The sequence below is a fragment of the Tenrec ecaudatus genome, chromosome 1 (genome assembly GCF_050624435.1).
Source record: "Tenrec ecaudatus isolate mTenEca1 chromosome 1, mTenEca1.hap1, whole genome shotgun sequence".
NCBI classification, from domain to species: domain Eukaryota; kingdom Metazoa; phylum Chordata; class Mammalia; order Afrosoricida; family Tenrecidae; genus Tenrec; species Tenrec ecaudatus.
This window is the reverse complement of record NC_134530.1, coordinates 234,589,915-234,603,154: the sequence shown is the minus strand read 5'-3', so window position 1 is coordinate 234,603,154 and position 13,240 is coordinate 234,589,915. Positions and strand designations below refer to the sequence as shown.

At 48.7% G+C, this 13,240-nt stretch overlaps 1 protein-coding gene across 2 annotated transcripts in view; it reads left to right on the top strand.

Moving 5' to 3' along the window:
* The window catches only part of PTPN14 (protein tyrosine phosphatase non-receptor type 14), a 228,532-nt gene that overhangs the window by 89,063 nt on the left and 126,229 nt on the right, over positions 1–13,240 (top strand). For both annotated transcript variants that reach the window (XM_075530321.1, XM_075530331.1), the window contains exon 3: positions 12,730–13,046. In XM_075530321.1, coding sequence (XP_075386436.1) covers positions 12,873–13,046 — 174 coding nt within the window. In that variant the 5' untranslated portion in view covers positions 12,730–12,872. The remainder of the gene's footprint in view (positions 1–12,729; positions 13,047–13,240) is intronic.

Below are 13,240 nucleotides of genomic sequence, written 5' to 3'. Positions count from 1 at the left end.
CAAATTCTGGAAATTTGGGCAAGTTATGTAGCTTCTGTTCTATGTATGTATTGGGATTGTGATGAAATGAAATAACTTATGGAAGTCTTTAGCATAACTCTTGGCTTATATTAATAGTTCTACTGACATTGTAGCTGAAATGATAAATGATGACTGGTATTGTGACTATAACCACCATCCAAAGTTTCTTACATATCTTACTTATAGTTGGGGCCGAGTGTAAGTGGTTTGAATTTTTTTAATGTAATATCAATAATCCAAAAATAGCATGAAGGAAAAGTAGATGTTCCTTCACTAATTCTCCTACACCTTGAGGGTAGAAATGCTGCTGCCCTGCCCCCCTCAACAGTCTCCAAGGTTCCATAAACACACACACACACACACACACACGCACACGCACACGCACACACACACAACTCTGAAACTGATTTCACAATATTCCATGGAAACTCCCTTGAGTTCACAGACATAGATTGTACCAGAGGGCCAATCATTTGAGAAGGAAAGCATTTGACCTTTGCCTTCCTGGCGGTGCTCACCCGCTCCAGGGCTGCAGACTGTGGGCTGAACCAGCTCCATGTGCCAGCCGGGTCTCGCCTTGGAAAGCCCAGACCTGCCCAGCACCAACCAGGTAGCCAATCTTCAGTTTTTAAGGTCACCAGTGGCATCAGGAATGCTAGTAAACCAACAGATGGCATTTAGTACAGTTATTGAGATAAAAGTTGCAGGGATAAAGGTGTGCAGCTTGTCCTTAGTAATGCCACCGGGAGCTGCCGGGTACAATGTAACTTGTTCCAAAAACCCCCCATAACTGAGCGTGTGTGTGCGCGCGCGCGTGTGTGTGTCTCACACACAGAAAGAAGGGGGGGTCATCACACTGTGCTCGCAGTGTGTGCATGTGCATGCATGCCTACGCCTGTGTAGCCGACTTGCAATTCATATCACCCCCACCTCTGTGTAGAGGCTTTGGCTTCCCGATTAGCAAGGAACATTGGGTTACATCAGTCCAGATTATACAGCTCTTCAGCAGCGGACACTAGTTCATACCTGCTTTTCATTCTTTCTCTCCTCTGATTCAGGATAGCCCTGGAGAACCCACATGGTAGTGTCCCTGACTCACTGGAGTGGTCACGGATCTAAAACCCCCTGTCACGGTGCCAAGCTACTGGGCCTGTCGCCGCTTGTTGCACTTTCATGCCCCGTCTTCTGATGTCGAAGAGTCTTAACTTTTAAAAAATCCCCTGCTGTGTACCAATTGGCTTGTTGGATGGCAGTGTTTATTGTGGGCATAGTTAGACACGCAGCTTGCATTTCCCTGGGCTTCCAGCAGTCTTTGGTAAAAGAAACCACATTTTTTGCCACCGAGTTGATTCCACCTCATGGCCACCTATAGGACAGGGTGGAACTGCCCTGTGGCCTTCCAAGGCTGTAACTCTTTATGGGAGTAGAAAGCCTCATCATTGTCCTCGGAGAGGCCGGGGCTTTCTGACTGCTGACTCTGTGGGTAGCAGCCCAATACGTAACCCACGAAGCCGCCAGGGCTCCCTACTCAGTAACAAAGCAACCGCAGTAATCGCGGAAACAGCAAACACAGGCCTTACACGGTTCTCTCAGAGTCCCCTAGTGGTGCTGCAAATGGTTAATGAACTTGGTTGTAACCAAAAGGTGATTTGAGCATACCCTGGGCACAAACAAGGAGCCCTGATATCTTAGTGGTTATGCATTGGACTGATAAGTGCAAAGTCAACAGTTCGAAATCAGCAGCCACTTTGCAGGAGGAAAACAGGGCTTTCTACTCCCATAAAAAAGTTACAGTGGGAAACTCACGGAGGCAGCTCTCCCCTGTCCTATAATGTCGCCATGAGTCGGCACTGACACAATGGCAGTGCATTTGGCGTTGTGAGGAGCCTGGTGTTCTACTTCTGAACACTCAGCCTTTGAAAGCCCCGCAGGGGCAGATCTACTGTGACACACGTGAGATCTTCGTGACTTGACTGTGACAAGCCTGGTGTAGGCATTGCACATGCTGTCTTACTAGCTCCCAGAACTCTCAAAGTAACCCCATGAGGGGGCTCCTGTTATTGTCCCCCTGAGCCGTGGTCACACTGCACCTGGGCAAGGGCCACTGGTAGGGCTAGGGAAGCAAGTGGATGAGACCTGACCCTAGGGCACTCCGTGCCAGGTGATCAGGCCAGAAGGAGGCCATTGGCAGAGGCATTTGGCTGCTGCTCACTGTGTGACTTGGAAGTGACCCAGGTGAGCCCTCCCATCCGAAAGGCCTGGAGCTGGGAGGGAAGTATAGGGATCTCCCTTCAATGGCATGGGCAGCAAGGAAACGGAAGCAGAGGTGTGGAAAACTGTGCTCAGGGAGCTCTCAGGCAGCAGCCTGGCCGGAAGGGCCCTTCTGTGTGGCCATGCTGTCCCTTAGCCCACATCTTCTGAGGAGGTTGCAGCAAGTTCAAGGTGTGATCGTCTTCAGCGTGTCTCTTCTGCTGGGACAAGTGAGTCATAAGCCTAGAGCCTGGAAACCTGCCCACTGTTTTTGTGATGGTGCTGTCAGATTAAAAAAACAAACAATTAAGAGTATATATTCGCATGCTAGAATTCTCCCAAGGAGTGCTTGTGGCATAATGGTTAGGTGCGCAACGGCTAACTAAAAGGTCAGCAGTTCGAATCCAGATGGCAGCTCTGCAGGAGAAAAGATCTGGGAGTCTGCTCTGTAAGGGTGACACGTAGGAAACTCTGTGGGTGGTTCTATTCTGTCACATGGGGTCCTATGAATCAGAATCAACCAGACAGCCCACAAACAAGAGCAGGGATCTCCCACTCCTAAAGCAGACTTCAAAGGCAGAAGGAAGGTCTTGTAGGTAAGAGGTGCTGGCGTGGTGCTCCGGTGGGACCCGTATTCTACTGCCCTGCCTTCGGGATGGAACGTCCTACGGCTGAAATTGGAGCCTCAAGTTAAGGAGCCTTGGGGAGTAGTGGGTTGTGTGTTGGACTGCTAACTGCAAGCTCAGTTCCAAACCACCAGCCACTTCGGAGGAGGAAGATGAGGCTTTCTACTCCCATGAAGAGTTACAGTCCTGGAAAATCACAGGGCCAGTTTACCCTGTCCTGTAAGGCTGCGCTGAGTCAGCATCGACTCAGGGCAGTGAGTGAGCAAACCTGAGGTGGCCTCGGTGCCATATCTGAAGATAGTCCACCAGAGGAGGCGTGTTATCCAGCTACTCACCTGGACTACACACCAAATTCTTCCTTCTGTCTTGAAAATGGGCAAAGCTCTCTGTTTGCTCAAGTTGAACGCACTTTTTATTTTGGGGAGGGCAAGAGGGCGTGGGGCCTGCAGGAAACCCCTGGCCCCTTGTGTGTATCACTTTCCTCTGCAAAGGGCCTGCAGGCAGCTGGTACCAGGTACTTTACCTAGCCTTGGTGAGGACACGTGTCGCATGCACCCTTTCTCACCGCCGACTTTATTGAAAATTTCAAACACTTTCAAAACTGGAGAACAAAGCATGAATACCACACAATCACACCGTGTTGGTTCACCTGTGTCCCTACAGGGGGTGCCCACCCTGCCCCAGGCCACATAATATTCATCCATGACTATTCAAGCTGAACTCTTGAACACCTTCCGTGAAAAGTTGCGGTCCGTTCATAAGTGAACTCTTCCTTGGTAAGACCCTCCCTTCGCAGAGTTCCTGTCTCTAGAAACCTGTTGGGGAAGCGCTTTGAAGTCAACCACATGATTGCTTGTTCAACCTCACCGGCCCCTGCGAGGGAGAAGGATGCGCTGGCTGCTCTTGCAAAGATGTACAGCCGCGGTCACCCTACGGAGGGTCACTGTGGGTCGGAGTGGGCTTGGTGGCAGTGGGCTTGGTTTTTTTGGCTTGGTCATGTCAAGTTCTGAGTGATGCGCTGTCGGGGGCCTTCTGTGTCCTAAGCTACGTTTGTGATGTGGAGCGAGGTCTTTATGTAGCTGGCTGTCAGCTGTGTTCTGCATAGAGGAGGCTGCTGCCGCCAAGCTACCTGTGGTTTGGTCATCGAGTGCAGGGTACCAGGCACTGCGTATACACTTGCCACTGCCGGCACAGCTTCCGGAGGGACTCCAGAGGTCATTGGCTGGTAGCGATGGTGTCGCTGTGGTCTGTTGTCGCTGGGACGGTTCTGACGCACACTGTGCCCACGTGGACAGAACCAAAATGGTTCCGCAGGGCTTGGTAGGATGGTGGCCTTCCTCCAACAGACCGCCCAGCTTATCTTCGAACGTGCCCGTGGGTGGGCTTAAGCATGCCCGTGGTTGCCCATGTTTTGGCACTGCCCATGGACTTGCTTGCATGGTCAGCACACAGGAGAGTTGGAAAATGTGTTTTGCGACAAATATCTTTCCCTCTCTCCACCGGAGGTTTGGACGTCCGTTAATGGCACTAAGCCCTGAGGGAGTTTTCAAATTCGACCACTCTGGAGCGCTCAGGTGGAGGACTTGTGTTAATTTTTTTTCTTTTAAACTTGGCTCAAAATAATGTGCTGCTATAATTCTGGGACGGTATGGCTGTAAGAAATATGCAGAAGAGACTAAGATTGGAGTCTTCATTTCACCAAACCAAACAAACTTTCCTGCTGGCTATACTTTAGGGATAATCAGCAAAGACATTTTCAACTCTTTTTCTACACACACCCACCCCAGCCCACCCACATCCCCCTTTTAAACCTCTCAGAAAAATGCCCTCTTGCTTATCTGTGCAGGTTTGTGCGCAGGATGGATGGGTGCATCAGCTTTTCCTTTCTCGCACCCAGAGCAGGATGCCGTCGTTGCGGGACGTGTGCTTAGAGGCATAATAATAATATGGAAGGCTAGAAACGCCCCGTGCTGGCAGATGGGGAGCCAGGGGCAGCTGCACAGCCGTGAACTGTTCTTGGTGATTTCTGACCTTTGGGGATGGCGAGGGAGGACGGGGCGGGCAAGGTGGGCAGTCCATGTAACACAGTCTGGCAGCTAGAAGAATGTGTCGGCCGTGTTTGAGGGTGGGGGTTGAATCTTCATCTTTTATTTCCCTATAGACCGTCCAGGTAATTCAGTAAAAAGTGGATTAAAGAGTGTTTGGTGGGTATTCAGGAAAGCTCTTTCTACTTCTTATTGTATTTAAAGATTTCTCAGATCAGGCGAATGAGTTTTTTCAATACGACGAGAAGCCATCTTACCTTTTTATTTTCAACTCGTAATGTTTTTCCACTGATAGGTTTGGGAAGGGGGGTGAGGAGAGTATGAAATCCAGGAATCCACAGCCTGTATTTGTGATGGAAACATGCATCGGAGCTGCTGGGAAACTGGCTGACAGCTCTGGGGCGGGTCTTTAAGTGACCTCAGAAGCCTGCATGTTGTCCGCTCTTGTCTCCTGTCAGCTCATGGAGAAGAGACCTTCCAGGTACAGTGTGGACAACGCTGATATCCGGCAAACAGCGGCCTCAAACACACCACCACACATCTGGTCCCTTTGGCAGTTCGTGTGTGTGTGTTTGGGGGGGTTGTAGGTGGGGGTGGGTGGGTTTGGCAATGAATTTCTTTAGGATATGGCATCTCTCTGGTCTGTGGGACCACTCCCAGGAGAAGACAATCCATTACCAGAAATGGCACGTCCTTTTAGAATTCTTGGCTTTACTGTGCCCTTTCCCCATAGCAGGCACCAATGCACACAGCATCGACTTCTTTTCAAAGTCCCAAATTCCTGCAGTCCCACTGTAGGCTTCTGCACGATGGAGACAGAACTGTGCAGCTGCTACCCCTCCTACAGATGGAAGGCCGCCACCGCACGGGGGGACCTGCCTGTGGTCCCTCGTTTGGCAAGTTGTGAAGGGGGCTTGAGTCCCGGTAGTTGGAGCTTAGGCGCGCTGGTGGCACCATGGTTTAGCTTTCAGCTGCTAACCAGAGGGTCGGAGTTTCGAAGCCACCAGCACTCTGCTGGAGAAAGATGCAGCAGTGTGTGTCTCTGTAACGGTTAACAGCATGGGCAACCCTTCGGGGTTTACTGGCCTCAGAGGGTCACTGTGGGTCGGATCCCACTGGACAGTAATAATGGGTGCCTGGGTGCCATGTTCAAAAAGGAGCCCTGTAGGCTCCGTGGGTAAGGGCTCAGCTGCTAACTACATGCTTGGTGGTTCGAACGTACCCAGAGGATTTTTGGAAGAACTCTCCGTCCAGTCCCATGAGGACGGCAGCTGGAAACCCCTGCAGGTAGCTTTCCTCGGTCACCCTATGTGGCTGTGAATTGAGAGCTGACTCTGGTTCTTAGCACAAATTGCAACTCCTGCACAGCATGCTGCGTATAGTAAAAGAGCAGACCACATTGGATATGGCAGACCTTTCCCTCAGGCTTCTGGCTGGGGAGCTAAGGTGAATCCGAAGTTACTCTGGTGAGAGGGAGAGACTGAGGTGCCATAGGCCAAATGGGGACCAAGCCGGAAGGGAGTGTGGGTGGGACTGATAATCGCTTGATAAAGAAAAGGCATTTGCTGATGCCAGACACCGTGCACATTATTGAGTGAGATAAAAAGGACAGACAGATAGCTGTAGTCTTTTCACCAGGCTCTGAGTCAGATGGTCATCTTCAGGTGTCCTTGACTTTGGGTGACAACCAGGTAGCAGTGGCTGAGGTGGGGAGAAGCGCCTGCTGGTTTTAGACTTGGTCAGTCTTCCCGTCGGAGTATCATAGCTTCACGGCAACTTCTGAATCCTTCGTGGCCTTCTTCTTTTCTTTCGAAGGACTTTCTCCACCGGAGGTGGCTAAGACCCCACGCCCATGTTTGCACAAGTGTTTTGTTCTCCTGTGGCCCAAACCTAGCCTAGTAGGAGGGAGGACGGGGAGCAGGCAGCCTGCACCTTCTCAGTGCTCGCCAGAAGCATTGTGTTTGTTTGTTTGCTGTGAGGCAGATGGGCTCTTGCTCGGTGATTCAACTGAGGCTGAGGTGAGACATAGTGTGGGGTGGAAGCAGGCCTCTCTGGTTGGAGCCTTTCCTGACTAACCAGAGGGAGATGCTGAGTGTACCCCATGCTCTCTCCTCCTACCCAGCGGGCGCTCCTCCTTACAGGCCGCCATGCTCAGAGCCAATAGCTTCTCGGCCTGGAAGACATTGGGATCATCCTTCCCAAGGCAAAGACCTCAGACGTAGAGAGTGCAGCGAGTTTGGGGCCTTTTCTCTGCCAGTTTCCTCCTTTGCTCGGCATTCCAAATTACTCTAGACCTCGGTGCGTGAGGTTTGCTTTCTGAGCCGCCTCGAGGGCAAAGAATTGGCAGGCCTTATTTTGACATGAGGATACATTTCTATTTCTCTTGGGGGAAAAATCAGGAGTCAGCACCATCAGTTTCACTCTATTCCAAAAAAAAAAAAAGAGAGAGAGTAAAGTGCTGCTCTGACTTCCATGAATGGGTCTTGCAAACAATGGCTGCTTGATGTTACCTACCAGGCATGTTCTTGAAAAGTAGACAAGGAAAATGACATAGTTTAAGGGCTCTTTTATAATAAAGAGGGTTTCCGTTTTAAAAAATGCCTCCAGACTTGTACAATGACTGCCTAATGTATTTTTCAAAAAGGAAGTGTCATTTTAAAAAATTAATCTTTTGAAAAGTGGGTCTCACAGTAAAAAATATTAAAGCATGACAAATCTGTGACCTTTGTGTGAGAATTTGGCATTTCGCTCGAGGCTTTATAAGGTTTGCGTGATAAAGTCAACGTGGAGGCCCCAGAGAGCCTTTTGGGGAAATGAGGAGGGGCTGCTAGGCGCCAGGCGATGTAAGGGAGAGGAGGTCTTTGGAGGGGCTTCTTGTCAAATACACTAAATGGTGAAGTACTCCGATCCCCGCTTTCTCTGCTAATCGAAGGCAAAACCGAGGGCACCGGCTTGAAAATAACAGCGGGGAATGGCCCTATCTTTAAGATAGAACTTTCGATGGACGTATGGATTGTGATAAGAGTTGTACGAGCCCCTAATAAAATAATTAAAACAAAAAAGATGGAACTTTCACCTGTGTGTGGCATTATTCTAGGAGTCCCTGGGTGGCATAAACATTGACCGTGCTCAACTGCTAACCCAAGTGTTAGAGGCTCAACCACCCAGTGGTGCCTCGGAAGAAAGGCCTGCTGATCTCATTTTGAAGAAAACCAGGCATTGGGAACCTTATGGGTAGGGGTGAGGGAGCACGAGCACTGCTTGTGGTGATGTCTACAGAACTCTTTTAAAACCGAGTCCACCATGCGTGTGTATGCTATATGAATATTATATCAAGAAAACTTCTCAAAGGAGAGAGAGAAAGAAACCAAACTCGAGGCCTGGGTACCCTGGTGAAGGAGGAGGCAGGCTTGCTCAGGGGGCATTGAGTTGATGTCATTGGTGGTGGAATAATGTGGAAAAGGACTTCAGTCCTGGCTGCCCGGCAGGAAGACCACGGCCCATGGCACTGGATGATACATGCAGACGTGGTGTAGTTGGGGGATGTTTTGTTGTGTATCCTTCTGCCACAATTAGAAAAAAGTACATGAGTCACAATGAGTACAGGAAGAATAATTTGTTCTCGGATTGAACGGGTGATGATTGTACAACTCTTCTTGATCTGATGGAATTACTGTATTTTAAGACACGTGAGTGAAGTGCTAATGAAACTTTAAAAAAAAAAAAAAAGAAGCTGTGTGGGGCCCTGCTGTGTGCTGACATGCCTGAGGCTGCTGTGAGTTGGAACGGGTGCTATGGCAATGGGAAACCGGTGTCGTTTCCATTATGATATGATGCCAACTCATAACAACCCTATCGGACAGGGTATAGCAGGAGTAGAAAGCCCTGTCTTTCTCCCAACGAGCTTCTGGTGGTCTTGAGCCACCGACCATGTGGGTCTCGGCCCAATGTGTAACCACAGTGCCACCGGGGCTGCATAAAAAGTGGGCTAGACTATTTAAAAGTTAACACTGAAAGGGTCTGATCACTAGAGGTTACTGCCAGTCAGGTTGTTTTCCTGGGAAGATTTGGGCGTGTCTGTCCTTCCTTGAAGTACTCAGCTAAAACTCTCACTGCCATCCAGTGCATTCTGATTCCCAGTGGCCCTCTGGGGCAGGGTAGAAAACCGACCCTGTGGGTTTCCCAGACTAAACCATTGAGGGAGTAGAAAGCTTTACCTTTTCCCCCCAGAGTGGGTAGAAGGCCGATGTGTAACCCAAGGTGCCGCCAGGGTTTCTTCCTATAGGTCAGGGCATCTCACGGGAGGGCCTAGAAGATCTTTCCAGAGGCAGAGCTCTGACTCGGTGTCAGTGGGCTTTTATTTAAGTAACTGAGATGATGTGAAAGATAGAAAAGATGGGTTTCTGCTAGGGAGGAGCTTAGAGTCGGTGTGCATTAATACTTCTGACATAAAGTTATATTTGTGCATTAAAAGAAACACAAATGACTGTTGAGTTCAGATAGAGCAGTGGTTCTCAACCTTCCTAATACCGCGACCCTTTCCTACAGTTCCTCATGTGGTGGTGACCCCCAACCATAACATTATTTTCATTGCTACTTCATCACTGTCATTTTGCTACTGTTATAAATTGGGCAACCCCTGTGAAAAGGTCGTTCAATCCAAAGGGGTCGCAACCCACAGGTTGAGAACGGCTGAGATAAAGATTACACACTTCTGCCTGTGCGGGTCACACAGCCTTCAAAAGATGCAAACGGTCAACATGTGACTGCTATTTAAAGGTTGGCGGTTCAAACTAAACCAGCGGCTCCATGGGAAGAAGACCCAGCAGCTTGCTTCTGTCAAGTTTCCAGCCAAGAAAACCTAGTGAGCAGCCAGTTCTACCGTCACATACGGGCCCTGTGAGTCTGAGTCGAACTGAGGGCATATGGTATCCCTGTCGCTGTTACTGTGATTGGAGCATTGTAGTACTCGGGCCTAGGGCTGCTGCGGCGTTGGTTTCTGAAAAAACTTTTGATTATAAAATTTTGCCAGCACGCAGAAAGGTGATAAGAATGATATAGTAAATGTCCGCATGCTCATTGCCTCATTTTAACAGCTATTAACACTGTCATGTTTGTTTCAGCTCTGAACATATGATGTGCTTATATGTATACATATTTAGCAGTGCTTTTTAATTGCCATTGAAAGGATGTTACAGGCAGCATGACATTTTACCTATAAATATATCCTGAGTATATCAGTTTTACTCCGACATATGTATCTATGACTATGTAAAAGCTTACTGCCATCGAGTCAGGTCTAGCACATAGCAAATCCTTAGGGCAGTATAGAATTGCCCCTGTGGGGTTTTGAGACTGTAACTGTTTACAGGTATGGAAAACCTTGTATTTCTTCTGCGGAGTGGCTGGTAGTTTCAATCTGCTGACCTTGCGTTTGGCAGCCCAGTGCATAACTTACCATACCACCAGGCATCTACCTATAAGTATAGGTATTCTTAAGCCATTTCCTTACACAACCACAGTTCTATGACCAAAACCCAGAGAAAAGCAACAACAGTGTGTTAGCATCAGACTGTATCCATTCTCTATTTCAGTTTTCCTAATTAGTCCTGATATGTCTTTCAAAGGTATTTTTTTAAGTCAGGATTTAACCAAGGGACACATTGCTTTGTGTGTGTGTGTGTGTGTGTGTGTGTGTGTGTGTGTGTGTGTTTTTAACAATTCCTTAATTTTATTTTTACTCTAGCATAGCCTACTCACCTGTCTCACCCTTGAATTTTTGTTTAATGATAATTGACTTTTGGAAGGATATGACCAGCTTTCTTATATCTTCCTTGGCAGGTTTCCTGGTTAATTTGACACTTTAAAAAAGTTATTGTTTGTTTAAAAATAATAAAAGTTCATTATGGAATATATTAAAATCACCACCAGACTGAGAAAACTGCTGCCAGTTGTGGTGAGCGTCACATCCTTTTACATTTGCTTTTGCGTGTGTATTTGTGTATTTTTGGAACTGGGACCATCAAGGCATACCGATTGTTCTGCGGTTTCCCTGGCTATGTGCCGCAGCTGGCATCTCATAGAATGAGAAGGAGGGCCTGCTGTCACTGGTGGCTGAGATAATCTTGCACCAAGCTTGCCACATTCTTTCAGAGCTGTTTAAACAGAGACACACCCAAGATGTAAAGTACCTGGCCCTGCATTAGAAATGTGACTGTGTCCACAGAGAAAACGTTGGTTTGTTTATTTTCCTGTGTTTGGGGCTCTCTGGCTCACGGAGGAATGAGTCTTGGCACCTTCTGTCCTGTGCTTCAGCAAGTTTGGCCTCTGGCTTTGAATTCTGGCTCTGCTGTTTTGGGGGTAGGCCCCCCTGTAGTCTTTCCTGCAGATCTCAAGAAGCCAGGTTGGCCAACTTTGGAGGAAAACACGAGACGCTGCCAACTTACAGTGATTTAGACATGTTAATATATTTTCCCAAGCTGAGTCTCTCGCCTATGTATTTTAAACCATCATAAAACATCTACCTGTCATGCTAAGGAATGTGCTGGCTGTGTGGGAGTCTTGGGGGAGTGTTCTGCTGTGTTCTAGGGCTGTGTCCCGACAGCCTCCGTGAGCTGGGTCCTGGCAGAGGGTGACTTAGCGCTATTGAAGCCTTTTTGTTTATGAATTCAAGAATGCATGCAAGTAAGTCGTTACTCATATTTGCTCGTCCGAGTGCCTCGGGCTCAGGGGTGATTCTTCGTCAGCAGGTGGAGGAAGGGCGTGAAGGTGAGCTGAAGCTAACAAAGCAGTCACGTGAGTGAGTGAGAACAGAACAGGAAAGCTGTCCTTTGGAGGATGCCCTTCAGGAGCGTCCCCAGAGGACCACTGGAGACTGGGGGGGGGGGGCGGGGGGGCGGGAAGCTTGGCTCCTGGTTGTGTTATTGTTATTGCTAGTGCTCTGCACGGTGGTGATGCCATCGCTTTCCTGTGGTCGGGCATTCTGCTGGCACTAGTCTGGTTCCTAGCGAGGTACATGATCTGTAATTTGGGGACAGGACTGTGCACAGAGCGTTTTGTAAGGGAGCAAAATAATAATAAGGTGGCTAAATATTGGCCTAAAACCAACCAAAACCAACTGAAAATGATAACAGGGAGTGGTTTTACGTGTGTTCACTCTTTCATATGTTTTTAAAAGGTTATGTGGAAAGTAGCTATTTAATGTTTCCTCTGCCATTTTATGTCGCCCATGTTTGTGTTAATCTAGCTATATTAAAAAATGTCTACCTCAAAGTAAATAATTCAACATGTATAAAATTATAGAGGGACCAGCGGGAGAAAGATGAGACTTTCTACATCCTTGAAGGTCGACAGTCTCAGAAACCACAGGGGCGGTTCTACCCTGTTTTATAGGGTTTTCTGTGAGTCACCATCAACTCCTTGGGAGTAAGTGAGTGAGTGAGTGAGGAGGGACAAGGTGACAGTTTAAGTTCAGGTTCAGGGTCCCACGTAAATCATTGAGCCTTTCCCTTGAGCAAATAGGGTTGTAGGCTGAAAAATGCACAAAGGTCTTGGGTAGACATTGAGCTGTTTACTCTGTGCTTCCTTGCTGACTGATTTCTCTCGTCCAGCCTCAGTTTCCTCAGTCATAAAGTGGGTTCTGTATATCACTTGTGTAAGCTAGTAAAGACGATGGCTTTTCCCAGACACCCAGGAGCTGGGGCTTGCTACGCTTTTGTGTAGAGTTAGGCGCTTTCCTTGCAGTTAATGACCTTGTCGTTTATTTTCCGTTCGCCACTCTATTCCAGAGTCCCACCCTGGGAATGGACACTGTCTTCCACCTCTGGAGGAGCGCGGTCAGTAGTGGGCTCACATCACCACGAAGCTGCTAAGGACGTCTCCAGGACGCACTCGGCAAGTGGGGAAGGCGGCATCCGAGGGCCGCAGAGCCATGCCTTTCGGTCTGAAGCTCCGCCGGACGCGGCGCTACAACGTGCTCAGCAAGAACTGCTTTGTCACCCGGATCCGCCTGTTGGACAGCAATGTGATCGAGTGCACACTGTCGGTGGAAAGCACCGGCCAGGAGTGCCTGGAAGCTGTGGCTCAGAGGCTGGAGCTGCGGGAGGTAAGTGTGTGTGTGTGTGTGTGTGTGCATATGCACGCGTGCAAGCACACACACATGGAGTTGTATAAAGGAGAACATTCAGTTGTCTGAAGGAACCAGCCATCTGTCCCTTGGCACAAGCCAAATTTTTGTGTGTCTACAAAAGACCAGTTATTCTTAGCAAGGACTTGCTCCTGGATAGGGAGACCTGCCCT